The 15,785-nt window shown below is 33.9% G+C and overlaps 1 protein-coding gene across 5 annotated transcripts; it reads left to right on the forward strand.

Annotated features, from left to right (window-relative positions):
* Nucleotides 1-307: 307 nt before the first annotated feature.
* On the forward strand, nt 308-13,487 carry LOC115765035 (protein anoxia up-regulated). Of its 5 annotated transcripts, none has more exons than XM_030708399.1 (7): nt 308-519; nt 4,775-4,801; nt 5,697-6,188; nt 6,322-6,434; nt 7,296-7,426; nt 12,309-12,510; nt 12,571-13,487. In XM_030708399.1, the coding sequence occupies exons 1-7, from the start codon at nt 445-447 to the stop codon at nt 13,367-13,369; spliced, it is 1,839 nt and encodes a 612-aa protein (XP_030564259.1). In that variant the 5' UTR covers nt 308-444; the 3' UTR covers nt 13,370-13,487. The 5 variants fall into 5 exon arrangements, with proteins under 5 accessions (XP_030564259.1, XP_030564260.1, XP_030564261.1 ...); XM_030708400.1 differs by lacking the exons at nt 12,309-12,510; nt 12,571-13,487 and adding exons at nt 7,596-7,754; nt 8,116-8,214 and having other exon boundaries at nt 316-519; XM_030708401.1 differs by lacking the exons at nt 12,309-12,510; nt 12,571-13,487 and adding exons at nt 7,596-7,754; nt 8,122-8,214 and having other exon boundaries at nt 316-519.
* The last annotated feature ends 2,298 nt before the right edge of the window (nt 13,488-15,785 follow it).

Here is a 15,785-nt window from a genome sequence, read left to right on the forward strand (position 1 = left end):
GTTTTTCTACGTTTTACAGTTTAATATTGTAATATACGTTTATAGAAGGTGTGTGCATGCAACAATATATAGTTGTTTATTTATGTACATTCATATGAATATCTTTGCGTGTGCAAAACGAAAAATTTAACGATTTTAACATATGTACACACATACAAATTATAAAAGAAATCGCACGCTCTTCATTGACATGAGAGATTTAAATTTTTGTTATTCCAAAAATAAATTTAATATAGCCAATGAAAGAGAGAAAGAAAGAGCGAAAGCTTTTCAGATTTTTGTAATTCAAAAATTATAAGAAACCATTCTATCCAGCTCTCTAACAGAACGACTCGAACGGGCATCAAGTTAAGAACACGAAAGTCGAGATACCTGAATCGATAATAACGAATAAGTGATTCTTACTGATACATTTTAATCATATTTGAAAATTAAATATTTAAAATGGTTTACGAAAGTGGATTTACAACCCGCAGAACTTACAGCTCCAGACCGGTGACTACGTCGTATGCCGTAACGGTAAGTTTTAAATTTTAAAGCAACGCCAATGTTGGCTTGGCCAACAAAAGTAATGAGGTTTTCATTCCATAAAATCTGTTAAATTAAATTGTTTGAGACTTGTGCAATATGTGCAATTTTTCATGCATGCATATACATAGAAAACCGATGCAGCAGATAAGTTTAACGTTTTATGAAGTGAACTTCATCATGTATGGCATTAGCTACACTCCAATGAATATGCGAAGTACGTTTTTTATCGCTTCTATCCTACTTGCTGTATTCCGCAATTTCATTTGAGTAGAGTTCAATCAGTTAAAGAAATTGAAACACGTTTGAGCACAGAAATAACGTATAATCTAGTGTAAATAAATACATATGAATATCGTATTAGGATTAAAAAGCACAAATGCATACATATGTATTTGCTTAAATACATACACATGTAAAAACTTAAGCTTACAAAGGTACTTACTTACTCACTTATTTGTGTTTGGACACTGGAATTTTATACCCTTTTTAGCCATTTTTAATGGTAACAGTTTTATTTATATACGTAGCTTACAAAAATGTATGTATATTTACATCTATATATATAGTATATATACATTCATACTACACTCATGTAAGCTACGTATATATTTATAGATATATATAACTAACTAAGTGTTCAATATTATGTTTGACTTTCCCTGTTTTTGCATACAGATATAGGCGAACGCCTGACCCACTTACAAACTGACTATGAGCAAGTACATATGTACTATATATATTACATGCCTGCGCAATGTAAATGTATTAGTTGAAAATTTAAGAATTAGCATTAACAAGTTCAAAATTGTGTAAGTATGATGGTATACATTTTGAAATGAAGTACAACTAATCAGTCAGATTGAAAAATAATAATGTTCTTGACAAGACTACTATATTTTTTCCGTTACCTTGGACTGCACTGAGAATTTTTCAAGGTTATGACTATTTTCTCTATCGTAATATTTTCTAAAAATGTTACGATTGGTCATAGACTCGCCAACATCATTGGCAAGCATGCAAATAAAAAAGCTTTTCTGCTCTCAAATTCCAAATATAGCTTTGTGTATATACACCCATGTTTATATTCATAAAAGTTTGTATGTCCATCATGATGACCAATAATTGTACAGACTGATATATTTTGAACTGGATTACTGCATTGATGCAAATTTGGGGAATCTTGCGAAGAGTAATAACTAAAAATTGTTATATTTTTTATTAATGAAATGAAAATATTTATACATTTTTGTTTTGTATTGAGTATAGACAACTTTTGTATTCGAAAATAGTCCTCTTTATTGCTCTTTCATTGTTTTGAGGTCGATAATCTATATATACGATTAATAATATATATAAATTGTATATATGTATATATACATAGGCAAATTTATAGATACATAATGCACATGTGAAAGTACATACTTCTGTGTATACATACATATGTGTAATATAAGCTGTTTGCGCATTTCATTTTCGGGCTGATCTAAAAATATCTTTTTGGCTTCCAAAATACATGAAAAACAAACAAAGCAACAAACAAGCAAATCGTCTTCATCATTAAAAACGGCTAGACTATTAACAGAAAGGAAATACTGAAATTATAAATTTTCAAGTATAAGAGTATTCGACTGGCACACATTGACAATGAATATTACGTATAGGCGACATAACTCTAATTAACTTATTTTAATTTTTTAATATTTAATAAGCCATGCGCAAAAAGATTTTATTAATAGTATGCTCTTACATTTGTAAAAAAAGCAAATGTTTACTAAAATAATACATCTTTAACAAACATATTCACAAAATCAGTAGTCACACAACAAATATTTGTAAATATATTTACTTATACACAAAATAAACTCACTGTTTATAAAACATATAGCTGATAAGACAATTAAATAAAGCAATCACGGAAAAATTTTGCTTAAACATAAGCCAAACATTTAAATTTCTGGCTTCTTAACTCGATCCTCGTGCATTCATGTACATGTACATGCGTAAGCTTGCATGTAAATTTACATGACAAAAGTTTGCATGGAAAGATGCAAAGCAAGTTTTAGATGTGTAGTCGATTTTGATTTTGGTATCCACAGCCGTTGAACTTCAAGCACGTCGCAAGCCAAATCTGCACTGCATACTTTAACAACGTAAAATTGGCTTTCTAAATTAAAAACCCACATATGTGACATTCTGGGCATTACAGAAAACAAACAGACCACCAATTGACTGGGAGAAAGTTCCTTTTGTGCCAAGGCCTTCACTCATCTCTGATCCGGTGACTGCTTTTGGAGTGCGTCGTTCGGACTATGAGCAGCGCAAGCGATCTATACTTGACCCAATAAATCGAGCTGCAATAAAACCATCCTATAAGATTGCCTATCAGCCTATTGAACCATACGTGTCAACTCGTGACAAAAATCGCTCGCGTATTCTAAGCATGGTGCGTCAGCACATCGATACTGTGGAAGCCGGTGGCAATACAGCAGCACGCACCTCACGCGACTCTCTCGATAGTCAACTCCCGCGCTTGCATCGCGCAGCTTCCGAAAGTCTGCCGGTGCGTCGAGAAACCTATCGCAATGAAAGGTCGGGAGCAATGGTCACAAAGTACTCTTACTAATTAATCAAAGAAAAATAATGTGCAACGAATCCAAATATTTGAAAACGAAAGAAAAGTTAACGAATTGACTGAAAAGTCTTTGATATTACAATTAGCATACACGATGTACAAGGCCATATACAGACATTCAATTGTATACAACAAATTCACATACATAAAAGATCTGACATTCTGTTCGTTTTTTATCTAATATTGCCATTAATATTGCATATGTGCTACATGAGATTTTCTTTTTTATATTTAAAATCTTTACAATCAAAATAGGTAACGCATTAATGTTTTTAAGATACGAACCTGTTTCAATTTCCTTCGATGAAGACCATGACTTGATTGAATTAAGTAAATCTAACATTAAAATACACATTATTTTCGTACTTTGTTATTTATTTATTGTGTACAAACTACTCTAAAAGAAATTGTCATAATCTCATATTTTAAAGCGTTTTTCCTAAAGCTGGTTTGCTGACAACGTAAATGTAGTACATTTTTGCTTAAATTAAGAAAGTGTCTTAATTCTACTTGATTGATTTTGACTTTCCACAGAATAGAAAAGATCTTAAATAAATTCATTCAAGTCATTAATTCTGGGATATTAAAGTAATCAGCGGACCAGCTTTAAAAAATTAGCTTTCATTTAAAAGAACAGCAAGTTGGTTTTTTTAGTTGCATAACTTTTATGCTGATTGTTCATTTTCCTTTACAATTCTTACCTAAATGCCTAAATCGGAATTTGTAGACTCCACGCTTAGATCTGTGCACGGATAGACCTGGCTCGCATCGCAGTCGTGCCTCCTCGGACTACTCGTACACCTCAAAGTCAAGTGTTGAGAAAAGCAGTTATGACTCAAGCAACCCTTATGCCAGGCCGGAACGATCCACATATACTTCCTCTGTCGAGAAAACATCGCGTAGCGGGCCAGGTGGTGCCTACAATTATAGCACCGAGCGGACCAGCACTACTGGCGCTGGACCCGGTGGCTACAGCTACTCCTCTACTACTTCTGGAAACTTACCCGGTGGCACCAAATACCGTCACTTTTCGTACCATGTCTAGGAAAATGATTTAAAAAATCAATAGCATATATGGTTTATGTGGCTCTGAAATTAACTACACTAAACGACCCGCTTAAATTGTTATATATTATTATTGCAACTTGTTATTTCTAACCACATACATGCATACACACTCGTGTATGTATAATGTTTCTGTAAACTATCTTTTACCAGAATTGTGTAAATTTTTTGATATTGATTTTATTTCGATATTAACATAACCAATAATTCATTTGATTGTTAATTAGATAGAAGTTTATAAACCAAATCTTTTTGATGTATTTACCCATCATCAAGTCATTTCAAGTATTTGTGACACAATAAAATGAAATCGCGTTCACTAAAAATATACGTATTGCATATGTACAAATAAACTGCATTATTTTTATTTCACATACGATATTCATATGAATTATACGGATGCATATAAGAACAAAATATTCCTTAGAATGTCAATTCTTTGCTTCACAATATTAGGAAGGGGGCCTAGGATATCATTGAAGATATCAACTGGATTCTATTAAACACATATCAAATGAAATATAATGTTGTATAATTCTATTTCAGTATCCATCTGCTCATAGAGTTACTCGAGTAAGTATTTAACCATTTTTGTTATAATCATTAGTTGCTTGTCATTCATTTCTTTAATGCTGTTCAAATTTTACTATCATATTTTGTTATCACACTGATTATACTTCAATTACTTCATCGTCACCTGGAATCATACGTGGTTAGTATTCTGACACTATAAAAAGTATAACAAGTAAGATAGCTCTATCCGGAAGTACCCGACTAGGAGATGCGCCGAGATGCAGCATACATTTAGACATAGAGACACGTAAAGCCTTTGGACAGTACTCTTTTTTTAACTTATTAAATTGAGAAATAGTATAAAAAGAAATGTTTTAAGAATTTAATTCTCTTTGGACTCATTGGACTTATACAAATGTTTGTAACGGCAGAAGGAAACATCCCCAACCCCATAAAGCATTAAAAGATAAATAAATAAATATATATATGTACATATAAGTAAAAAAGTTTTATGTATTTATATATATATATATATATATTATTGTTTTTTTTTTTTTTTTTTTTGTATAGATCTAGAGATCTTGTCATTTAGAGAGTAGGCCCGCGAAGTGGGAGCTTCCGATCATTGATAGCTTGTCCCATTTCCAGGAAATTGAAAAAAATCTATATCGATGCATCTCTTATGTTTTGAGTTATAGCTCCTATACCGTTTAAATAGACAAACGTATAAAATATGTCGGTAGAAGAAGGTTCTGAGTTTCTGAGTCGGGCACTCCCGACTAGAGTACTCTTACTTGTATTTTTTTTTGTTTTTCTGCTAGATCTTACTATCATGTTTTCCATAGTTCTCAACTGCATTTTGTACTTGCACTATTCTGTTGTCTTAGTACATTCACCATTATCCATGTTTTTTGTTATTAATATTACTAACTTACAAAACTGCCAAATGTATTAGGTATACAAAACAAGCTATCCAATCTACTCGAGCTATTCAATCCCAAGACGTATCGTTAGTGGAACACGTGTTATTACTTCGCCTGTTCGGGTTGTTACCTCTCCCACCCGAGTTTATTCGCGCATTTTACACTCTCCATCACCTGTGCGTGTTGTGCGTACTACAACGCGTGTTATATCATCGCCGGAGAGAACGACTTCTTACACCTATACTACGCCAACTACATACTATAGTCCAACATACTTGCCATCGACATACTACTCCTCCACCTATATCCCAACTTCGTATACAACGTACACACCATCGTATACAACGTACACGCCATCGTATTACTACAACCCTACAACTGTAACTCGTACGTATACTCGCTCGGTATCACCGGTAAGGATCACAACATCTCCGCTTCGTGTGACACCTTCATACCTGAAGAGACTACCACCTGGATATGGCGCACGGGCTTTAACTAATTACCTCAATACCGAACCCTTTACCGTAAGTTTTAAGATTTTAATATTTAAATACTTTCTTACAAAGATTTACTAAGATCAGTAAAAAGATTTACTAAGATCAGTAAAGTAGTGTTAAGATAAAATTAATTTGAAATGTTTTGTTCTTATAAATATAGACGTTCTCTGAGGAAACGAGTAGAATACGCCATCGGGCCCAATCATTAATTCGAGATTTGCATACTCCTGTTGTGCGTCGTGCACGAAGCTGTACACCGTTTCCAGTGACTGGGTAAGCTTACCATACGAGAAAAGGGTGACAGTGTATGTCCTGGAAAACCATTGAAACATGTATTCATTCAGTTCTTACGTAGAGATTTGAAAGTAACTTTAAGGCTTATTGAACGAAACTTTCAGCAAACTTTCTTTGAAAATAAGTTTAAGGGCGATCGGATAGTAAGCAAAAAAGGTTTATACATTTGTGGATGAAATTTCCCAAAATCCCGTCCAAGCTTGCACCTATGTAAATCCCTTAGCTTTTTAGCTTTACGGTTTAGGCTGTGCAATGTTCACCAATCAGTCAGTTAGGACAAACAGTTTTATCAAGAGTATAATCGTTTTTCTGGCTTATAATAAACTTTTCAAAGAGCCTCTGCGCAATTATTGCACTATTTAAATATATATATATCTATTGCTCGAAAACCAAGTGCGATAGCTAAAAAATGAAAAACACTTGGTCTGTATTTAATATTCTAGAAGCTACTGAAAACCTAAGGGATCTGTTAAAGAAACAGCATTTGGATATCGATTGCTTGGAAAAGTGCAAGCCATCGATTATCGACCTGCGCGGTCACCAGGAAAACGCTAAAAACGCTAAAAATTTCAAGTCTCTAGCTAACTTTAGGGTGTCTGATAAATATCTCTGAATAATGAGTATAAATGAAGTAGAATTTCTCTATTAATAGGAAACCGAGTCCATTATTACAAGATATTTATGCAAGCCAATGCGATCAAAATTAATTGACACTGAAAATGCATAAAATGTTTTTGAAACTTCGGTAATTTAAAGAAATTTGATTTGCATCACATAACGTAGTATTTTAGCTGGTGTAGTTGCGAAGAGAATACGAATAAAATATTGCTGTATTTTTAGGTATTCATATGGCCCGACATCTCAATTGGCTTTAGATGCCTATGTAGCACGAGTAACAAATCCCGTACGTCATATTGCCAAGGAAGTTCACAACATATCCCATTATCCAAGGCCAGCTGTAAAGTATGTTGGTGAGTAACTTAATATGTATATTTATACATATACATACATTTATATGTTACCTCAGATAAATTTGGATTACTATTGTGATATTAAATATATTGTAGTCGCAATTTGTTGTAAGCTGCATTGTTTTTGAACTTGGTATTTAATGCTGTTTCTTAAATATTAAATAATAAGGTAAAAGTCATCTTGCCTCTGTAAGGATATGTGGCGATAAGGCTTATAATATTAGAAGGCCTATGTACGATTCGGACAAAGTTCGAAACGATATTAACCTTTTGTCCTGGTACCTTAGACATCCGACTTGGAAGAATGAGAAGCAAAGCAATCAGGAAGGTAAGTACCGTTATAAACGGAATATTTTATTACACGCTTGTGAACGGCACTTGTATAAAGCAATATAGAGTTAGTGATCCTTTTAATCATAATCGTTTAACGTAATCATTTGCTGGGACCTGCCAGTTCGTTGAAAGAGTATTCAACTTTAAAATAATTCTTTTTTTTAAAGTAAATAAATATTTTTTAAAAGTTTACTGCATTTTTTTAATCCCATAATTAAATAAATCTACAATCACCTTGTAAATGGGATCAAACTTAATTCAAGTATATGTAACTAACGCATTTTCGCATCCGGATTAGTTTTGTTTCTTGTATTTGACTAACTTAATACGTTTTATGATTGATTGATTCTTTCCAGTTGCAGCTGTTGAAGTTGAGGCCTAAATGATAACATGCCTGACTTTATAATATGGACGTACACATTATATTATTTGAAATAAATAAATTCAAAGAAAAACTCTTATGTTTGCCTGTTAGAAAGTAAGGCCGATTCACATTCGCTTTACATCCAGACTAACGTAAAAACTAATCTGAACTTTTTCATTGAGATATTGATCAACAAAACTTAGAAGAATCGTTTTCAACACTAATATTTCTACATACTTACAAATAATGTTAAACAACTTTTACATTTTTGTCTTATTGTATTACCCATATGGTATATTGTATATCGTATATCGACATATATATATCGTGGCTCGACAATTGTATTTCAATTATTATACCCTGAACGCAATGAAAATGGATAAAAGGATATAATGTTTATGTGCATAAGTATGTAACGGGGATAAGAGAGCATCCCCGACCCCATTAAGTATACATATATATTTTTGGTCAGCATCAACAGCCTAGTCAATCCAGCCATGCCCGCCAGTCTGTCCGTCCGAATTTATGAACGTGTCGATCTCACAGACTATAATCACTAACCATACAATGCATAGATACATAAGTCAAACATCCAAATAATCGAAACTCGATAAATAGCAAGGGCGGAAACTCAAGGCTGCTTGCGACCATTTTGTTATGCCCAAAGAGAGTAAAACTTCTAAGAATGGCAGCTGAACGCCGGCATCAAAAGCCGAACGATCAGTATAAAGTCGCATTTCGCTCATGTTTATCCTTTAACATAAAGTATATAGACTGGACAACTAGAGTAAAAGAATAAAGCCATGCATATTTGTGTCCGCAGGTCCAAGTTCGGGTTCGCATGCTCATACTGCAAGAGAGTAAGAACGGCATCGCTGTCTTTTATCACTCTCCCATTACATGCAACTGCTTGGGCTTACTCTCATCCATATGATTTGTGCCATAGAAAGGCATCGCTGTTTTTATCTCGCTCCCACTGCAGGAAACTGCTTTGGCATACTCTCAGTGCTCTCTCAATATGTCTAGGATCTGTTTAAATTCAGTTTGTTCTCAAATGTCTGAGGCATTTCTTTCCTTTTAAATGGACTAGTAATATGAAATAATGAAGGGGTTTGACACGTCGATGGAAATTCTTGCATTTTAGCTTTTGGACTTGCTACAAACTTTCGCGCAAGTAAGGATTTAAAAAAATATTATAGGTCACTCGGTAGGGCTTGAACTTGCAATAGACCGCACCACTTGAAACCGCTTCTACTCAACAGCCACATCAAATATTAATTTTAAGCGAAAAAAAAACGAATTAAAATAGCAGCAAAACAATACAATCACAATTGCAATGCTTTTGACAGAACTCGAAGCAGTCGCGCATGAATGTGTGTGTGTACATGTGGGCACGCAAAACACATAACTTTTGTGTGTTCTTATCCGATTTTAATGAAATTTCTACATTCCTTGTTGTACCATAGAATATTTGTGTATTCTCAAAAAGTAAATTTCATTAAAATTGGGTTATTAACTTGATTTATAGCTATGAGGTAGTACCTGGGAGGTGGCGATAGGTATAGCTAGCTAGCTAGCTCTTATTATTTACAATTTGCTCAAAAACAGGATTTCGAGTTTTATTGATCGGTTTTAAACGGACTAAGTTATCGATTATCAAACTCGATCTGCGCATGGACTAGGAGGACCTACAGCTAAAGCTATTTCAAGTCTCTAGCTCTTATAGGTTCTGTGATCCTTGCATACATACGGACAGACGGACGGACTGACAAACAGACGGACATGGCTAGATCGACAGGGCTGTTGATGCTGATCAAGAATATATATACTTTATGGGGTCGAAGATGCTTTCTTCTGCCTGTTACATACATCTGCACAAATACATTATACCCTTTTTACCCATTTTTAATGGGTTCAGTGTATACAAGTGTAATTCTTTTTGGAATAAAAAGTGTTTAGTTAGGAATAGGGGACCACGGGCTATTCACAATTTTAACAACGGATATCCGTATGTACATGTTGTGTATTGTTTGTAAGATTATATAATTGTATGAAAACAAATGTACGTATTCTTATCTTAATGCCAATTTACAATAATTGAATTTATTATCACATGGGAATTCCTATGACCTTGACCTATATATATTTATTAGTCATGATTTGCTGTTATATATGAAAATATATCTCTGAATATCCTAACATACTCGGTACCTAGGTAGTTTATATCTCCAAGCAAAAGGCGATAGTATACTAATATTAAAGCAACTATAAGAGGTATTTAAAAATAAATTTACGCTTAACCTTATATGCTTTACGATTTGGTTTTTTAGCTCTTCTAATCTGGCAGATAAACAGATAGAGATAGATAGTTTTCGATTTTTAGGAAATTTCATTTAGATGCTTCCTCGGATACATAGAATGGAGATAATATGAGCTAAACACACTGATATAAGTATATAGTGCAGAAAACACAAACAAATGGTTCTAGTCGGGAGTTCCCGTCTAGGGAATACCCTGAACTCTCTTCTACCAGCACCAAATGCAGCTCGCGCTACGAGCTCGTTTGCTTTAGCTGGAATAAAAACAAATTTAAGAAAAACGGGAAAGAAGTTCGATCGTTCCTATGGAAGCTATATGATATAGTGGTCCGATGTAAATAAAATTTTGCTTTAATGAACATCGTGATACTTATAAGTACTGAGTTTGGTCAAGATGTCTCGGAAAAAAATTAGAACAACAAAATTTTCGAACGATCGTTCCTATTGCAGCTATATGAAATAGTGGTCCGATCCAGCCGGTTCCGAAAAATGTACTGCGTGCAACAGAAAGTGGTATAGTTTATTGTGTCGGAGATGTCTTTTCCTATGCGATACACATTTCATGAGAAAATTTTAATACCCTTTGCAAGGGTATAAAAATACCCGTAACAGACCATGGTATTGCTTAAACGATCTTGATACAATTTTGAACAGTTGAACTTATCGTAGAGTAGAACTAGTACTGAGACAACAAGTATTTGGTGCGGCAAGGTTTTCATACCCTTATTTATAGAAATGGAAATTAAAGAAAATATTTATTAATAATTGTACCAATAGTGCACAGTAAATACGAAGTGTTATATTTCTCTGACATTGAATACAAATTTGTGAATAAGAAGGTTTGTGGTCCTTGGATACAGCACTGATCAATAGATATATTATGCTATTGTTCCAATATTGAAAATGTAAATGGTATTTGAACGGATTTTAGTGCGCTTACTTTTATAAATTTGATTACAGATTTTGTGAAGCTTCCGCTTTTGATGAGCTAGTTGCTACCTATAATGGATGTGCCATAAGCGTATGTTGCAACAGTTGTGCAATTAGAAACTGGCATGTCAGGAATGATGGCAATTTCTGAAGTCTATTAAACTTTCAGAAGTTAGGCATTTTATCCATGAATAGAATTTGTTAATGCTCTGAGGAGATGTTGTATTATTATTTTATAGTTTATTTATAGTATTTGGGTGGTTTAGATGTAGTTTGTGTGTAAATTAAATTTAATGTCAGCTTTGATATGCATGTGTAGCCTTCGAGATTTCGGCATCGACTAACTTTTTTTTTCGTATTACATGATATTTGCATTGTAGGCTATGAATCAATAGTACTGATTATTTTGATTTCGATGTCAGAATATATGAATGATTTCTCCTCGTACTCAAAGGATGTATACGACTCTTTCATGTCTCTTGTACATACATAGCATGTATTATATACGTCTATTTAAGATCAAAAATATTTATACGCACACTAATTTTATAAAAAAATTTCACTTGGTTTGCTCTAACAATTCACATGTACATCTCATTTCGTGCACATTTAAACCCCAAGATTCCAAATAATAAACTCATTAATTACGAAACGATTACTCTATTACTGGAGTCTTTCTTTATCTGCAAGTCTTCATTATTGACGTATAGGCCAAAATCTCTGCAATCACAAATAGTAAGTACATTTTTATTATTTTATTAAATGTAATGCAAATTTTTAAGGTTATGATATATATATATATATGTAAAAAATATATAAATATATCTATATATATAAAAAATATGTATTCCCAAAAAAATATAAAAATAAATAACAATATTTTAATTCTATTTTCAATTGTAATCCTAACATTTATATAACGAGATTTGGCTTTCAGATGCCGAATTGGATCCAAATCGCCCCACAAGAAAATTTTCTGCTCCCCGACCCCTCGAAGATGCTATCGATCTCGAATCTAAGGAAAAGCAACGTCTTCGTCAGGAGCGTCTATTGACTGTAAACGAAGAGGCTTTAGATGAAGTAGATAAGAAGCAAGTAGGATATCAGAGTGCTGATGAAGCAAAACATCGTGAAGATAAGTAAGCGAGCTAGAACTTATTAATAGGCTTCACTGGTTTTAATGTTATGCCAAATTGCAGCGCCGCTAAAGCAAGAAAGGAACGTGAAGCAGCGGATAAAAAGGCCTTTGCTGAGGAACAGCTCCGGTTGGCGGAAGAAGCCCGTGCTGCGGAAGAAGCTGCTAAAGCAGAACGATTAATCAAAGAAGCCCGGCTTGCTGAGGAGGCTCGTTTAGCTGAAGAATCAGCCCAGAAAGCATTAGAAGAAGCCAGAGCCGCTGAGGAAGCTGAGGCCCGTAAAGCTGAAGAAGAACGTTTGGCTCAAGAAGCCCGCAATGCCGAAGAAGCTCGTTTGGCTGAAGAAGCGGCTCAAAGAGCAGCAGAAAAAGTCAAAGCTGCAGAAGAAGCCGCAGCGCGTCAGGCTGAAGAGGAAGCCCGTATGGCCGAAGAAGCTGCGCAAAGAGCAGAAGAGGAAAAAAGAGCAGCAGAAGAGGCTGCTCGTAAAGCTGAGGAAGATCGCTTGGCTGAGGAGATTCGTTTAGAGGAAGAAAAGCGTTTGCGGGAGCAGGAGTTGAATCGCCTGGCCGAAATCGAAAAACAAGCTGAGGAAGAGCGTGAAAGCGAACTTGCACGCCAAGCTGCTGAATTGGCCGAAATTGCCCGTCAAGAAGCTGAAATTGTGGCTCAAGAGCTGCAATACATTCAAAAAGATGGTGGAGATGTTGTAGAGCCTTTAATTGATGAGCCAACCACACCTGTAGAACCCATTGAACAGGAAACAATCATAGATTTGAATTCAAAGATGAGAGATATTTCTATTGAACTGGAGAATTCTGGTGAAAGTTATATAGAAGTTGCCGACACCGAAGAAGAAGAATAATCTGTTTAATCAGTTATCGATCATTGCCGACGTACATTTAATTAAATCTTTACATTAATATCTATCGAAATTAATTAACTTTTTTATGAGAATTGGACAATATAATGGTTAAAAATAATTTATTAATACTGTATTTGCTCTAAACTTAATTGGAAACTTTAAAATCAAATCTTATGACATTTATTTTGGCAACGATTTTAATAGAAACTAATACTTTTAGCTAGATGAAAAATTATTTAAAATTAAATGTCTTTAAACTAAAAATGAAAATCATTTAACAAGTGCACTCTAGTCGGTAGTAAAAAAAAAATCAAACTTCTTCCCACCCATGCACACACACTATTCGACTTTTCGTGCTGTCTGACATACCTGCCGGAATTCAGTGTCCACACTGATTGACCACTACCGAGTGGAGTATACTAGTTGGCCTCTTACTACAAGGAAGTGAGAACGGCTTTTTGGCCCCGATTGCTATTAATTTAACGCTCGAAGCTCACTTCTCTGTGCTCTGAAGTATTGCAGCAGTTTTTAGATTGACTAGAGTTATACGAGTATACTACTTTAAGCCGAGATAACTAAATAGTAGTAAAGCCAACTTGGGTTTCTGCGTGTGGATTTGTTTAAGTAACTTAAAATGTTGTCCTCCTAAAGAATCTTGTTCTATTTTTTTTCATGTTTACAATAAGACCACTGATGCTGACCTTACTTTTTCCTTCTAAGTCATAATGTTTGTTGACAGGCTATATAATTTTACCCATCACAGGTTTGTTTAGTGCGTTATTCGGGAAACAGATATCTTGGTTTAATCTTTGTTTTGATTCATTCAGCCGTGTTGTGCACTAATAATGGCATTAATACCAACATACCGAATCCGTCGTTTCTTGAGGCTGATTTTGCTCAGATATTAATATTGACATTGACATTGATATGTTATGAAACCCTTAACGCTCTCTTTTGTATATGTGTTCCATTTGATTAACCAGTTAGGCCTGATAGGATTGTCTAGCTTATAAAATAAGTAACGAGAATAAAATAAATGTAAAGTCTATATATTATAAATATTTCAAAAAACATGGAAATCACGCTGATTTCACCGGCCTGATTAATATTCTCTACACAAAGTTAAAGTCGAGTTTTAATTTAATTTAGTGCATTCGCCTTGCTTCGCCAGCGGGAAGTCAGCGGAAAGTGCATTAATTGTACTTTTATAGCCATCAACAATTTGATTTTTTCAATATATATTAATTCATAATAAATTTTCACTTCTCGTTTTTTGTTTTGCAAGCTGTTTGAAAAGTTTAAATTCAATGTTGTCAATTGTAGATGCATCTTTATTTGATGGCTTTCTAAATTCAATTATCAATATAATATTTTTGAGCCTCATAACAAGTCAGTGCATATCTGTTGTAATTATGAGGTTTCTTACTTACTTACTCCTGAATGCCTAAATACATGAGCTTAGAAGTGCTTTAAACAGTTATTTATCAAAAAGTCAAATTCAGACGGATTATTTAGTATACCCCCATCCGTACTGTTGCTTCGTTAAATCTGATCTGGTTGTATTATAGGTTAAAAGCAACTGTTAAAATAAAATTTGAGACAACATAACAGAGCCAATTTTCCGTTTTGGCAACATTTAATAATTTGGAAGTATTTTTCTTAATGCAAGAGCAAATTTATTTGTAACCATATTTTTTCGGTTATCCTTATCTTAAATGATTTATGCAGAATTCCTTATGGGTAGACGAAACACAATCACAATACAAACTGGAATAACAATAGGAGAAAGAAAGGAAAAAGAGTATAAATATTAATAAATATATTCTTAAACGTTATATTAGTTATACAAAATAACTACTATAATTATGTTATGCGGCACTTATAGGATACAAATAAAAACAAGTAAAAGGTTCTAGCCAGGAGCTCCCGACTAGGGAATACCCTGAACCCTCTTATTCCAACATCAAATGGACCTCGTTTAAAGTAATAAGGATAAATTTAAAATTTGTGTTTTTATTTCATTTTTATTTATTTTTATTCCAGCTAATGCACGAAAGTTCAGGGTATTCCCTAGATGGGAACTCCCGACTAGAACCTGTTATTTGTTATATATGATATAGAATTTTTTAATGAATACACTGTGAAAAATTAAATTATGTCATCTTTCATCTTTTATGTATAACTCGAGGGTATCGCGAATACAACTTTGCTTTCTTGTTATCCTTAGAGTATGTATGGTATATGGGCCGCTAAAAGAGGGGAACATTTGTAGTACTTACCGAAAAGAATAAAGGTAAACAATGAAAAAGTTGTGTTACAATACGGGTGTAACATTACACCAATTAGATTAGTTGCTGCAATAGTACCAAGTCGTCCCAATGACATGCACAAACTAACAGCTTTTCCTCTAAAATAA

Source organism: Drosophila novamexicana, unplaced genomic scaffold, assembly GCF_003285875.2.
Source record: "Drosophila novamexicana strain 15010-1031.04,08,12 unplaced genomic scaffold, DnovRS2.1 tig00000877-arrow-arrow-pilon, whole genome shotgun sequence".
Taxonomy (NCBI): domain Eukaryota; kingdom Metazoa; phylum Arthropoda; class Insecta; order Diptera; family Drosophilidae; genus Drosophila; species Drosophila novamexicana.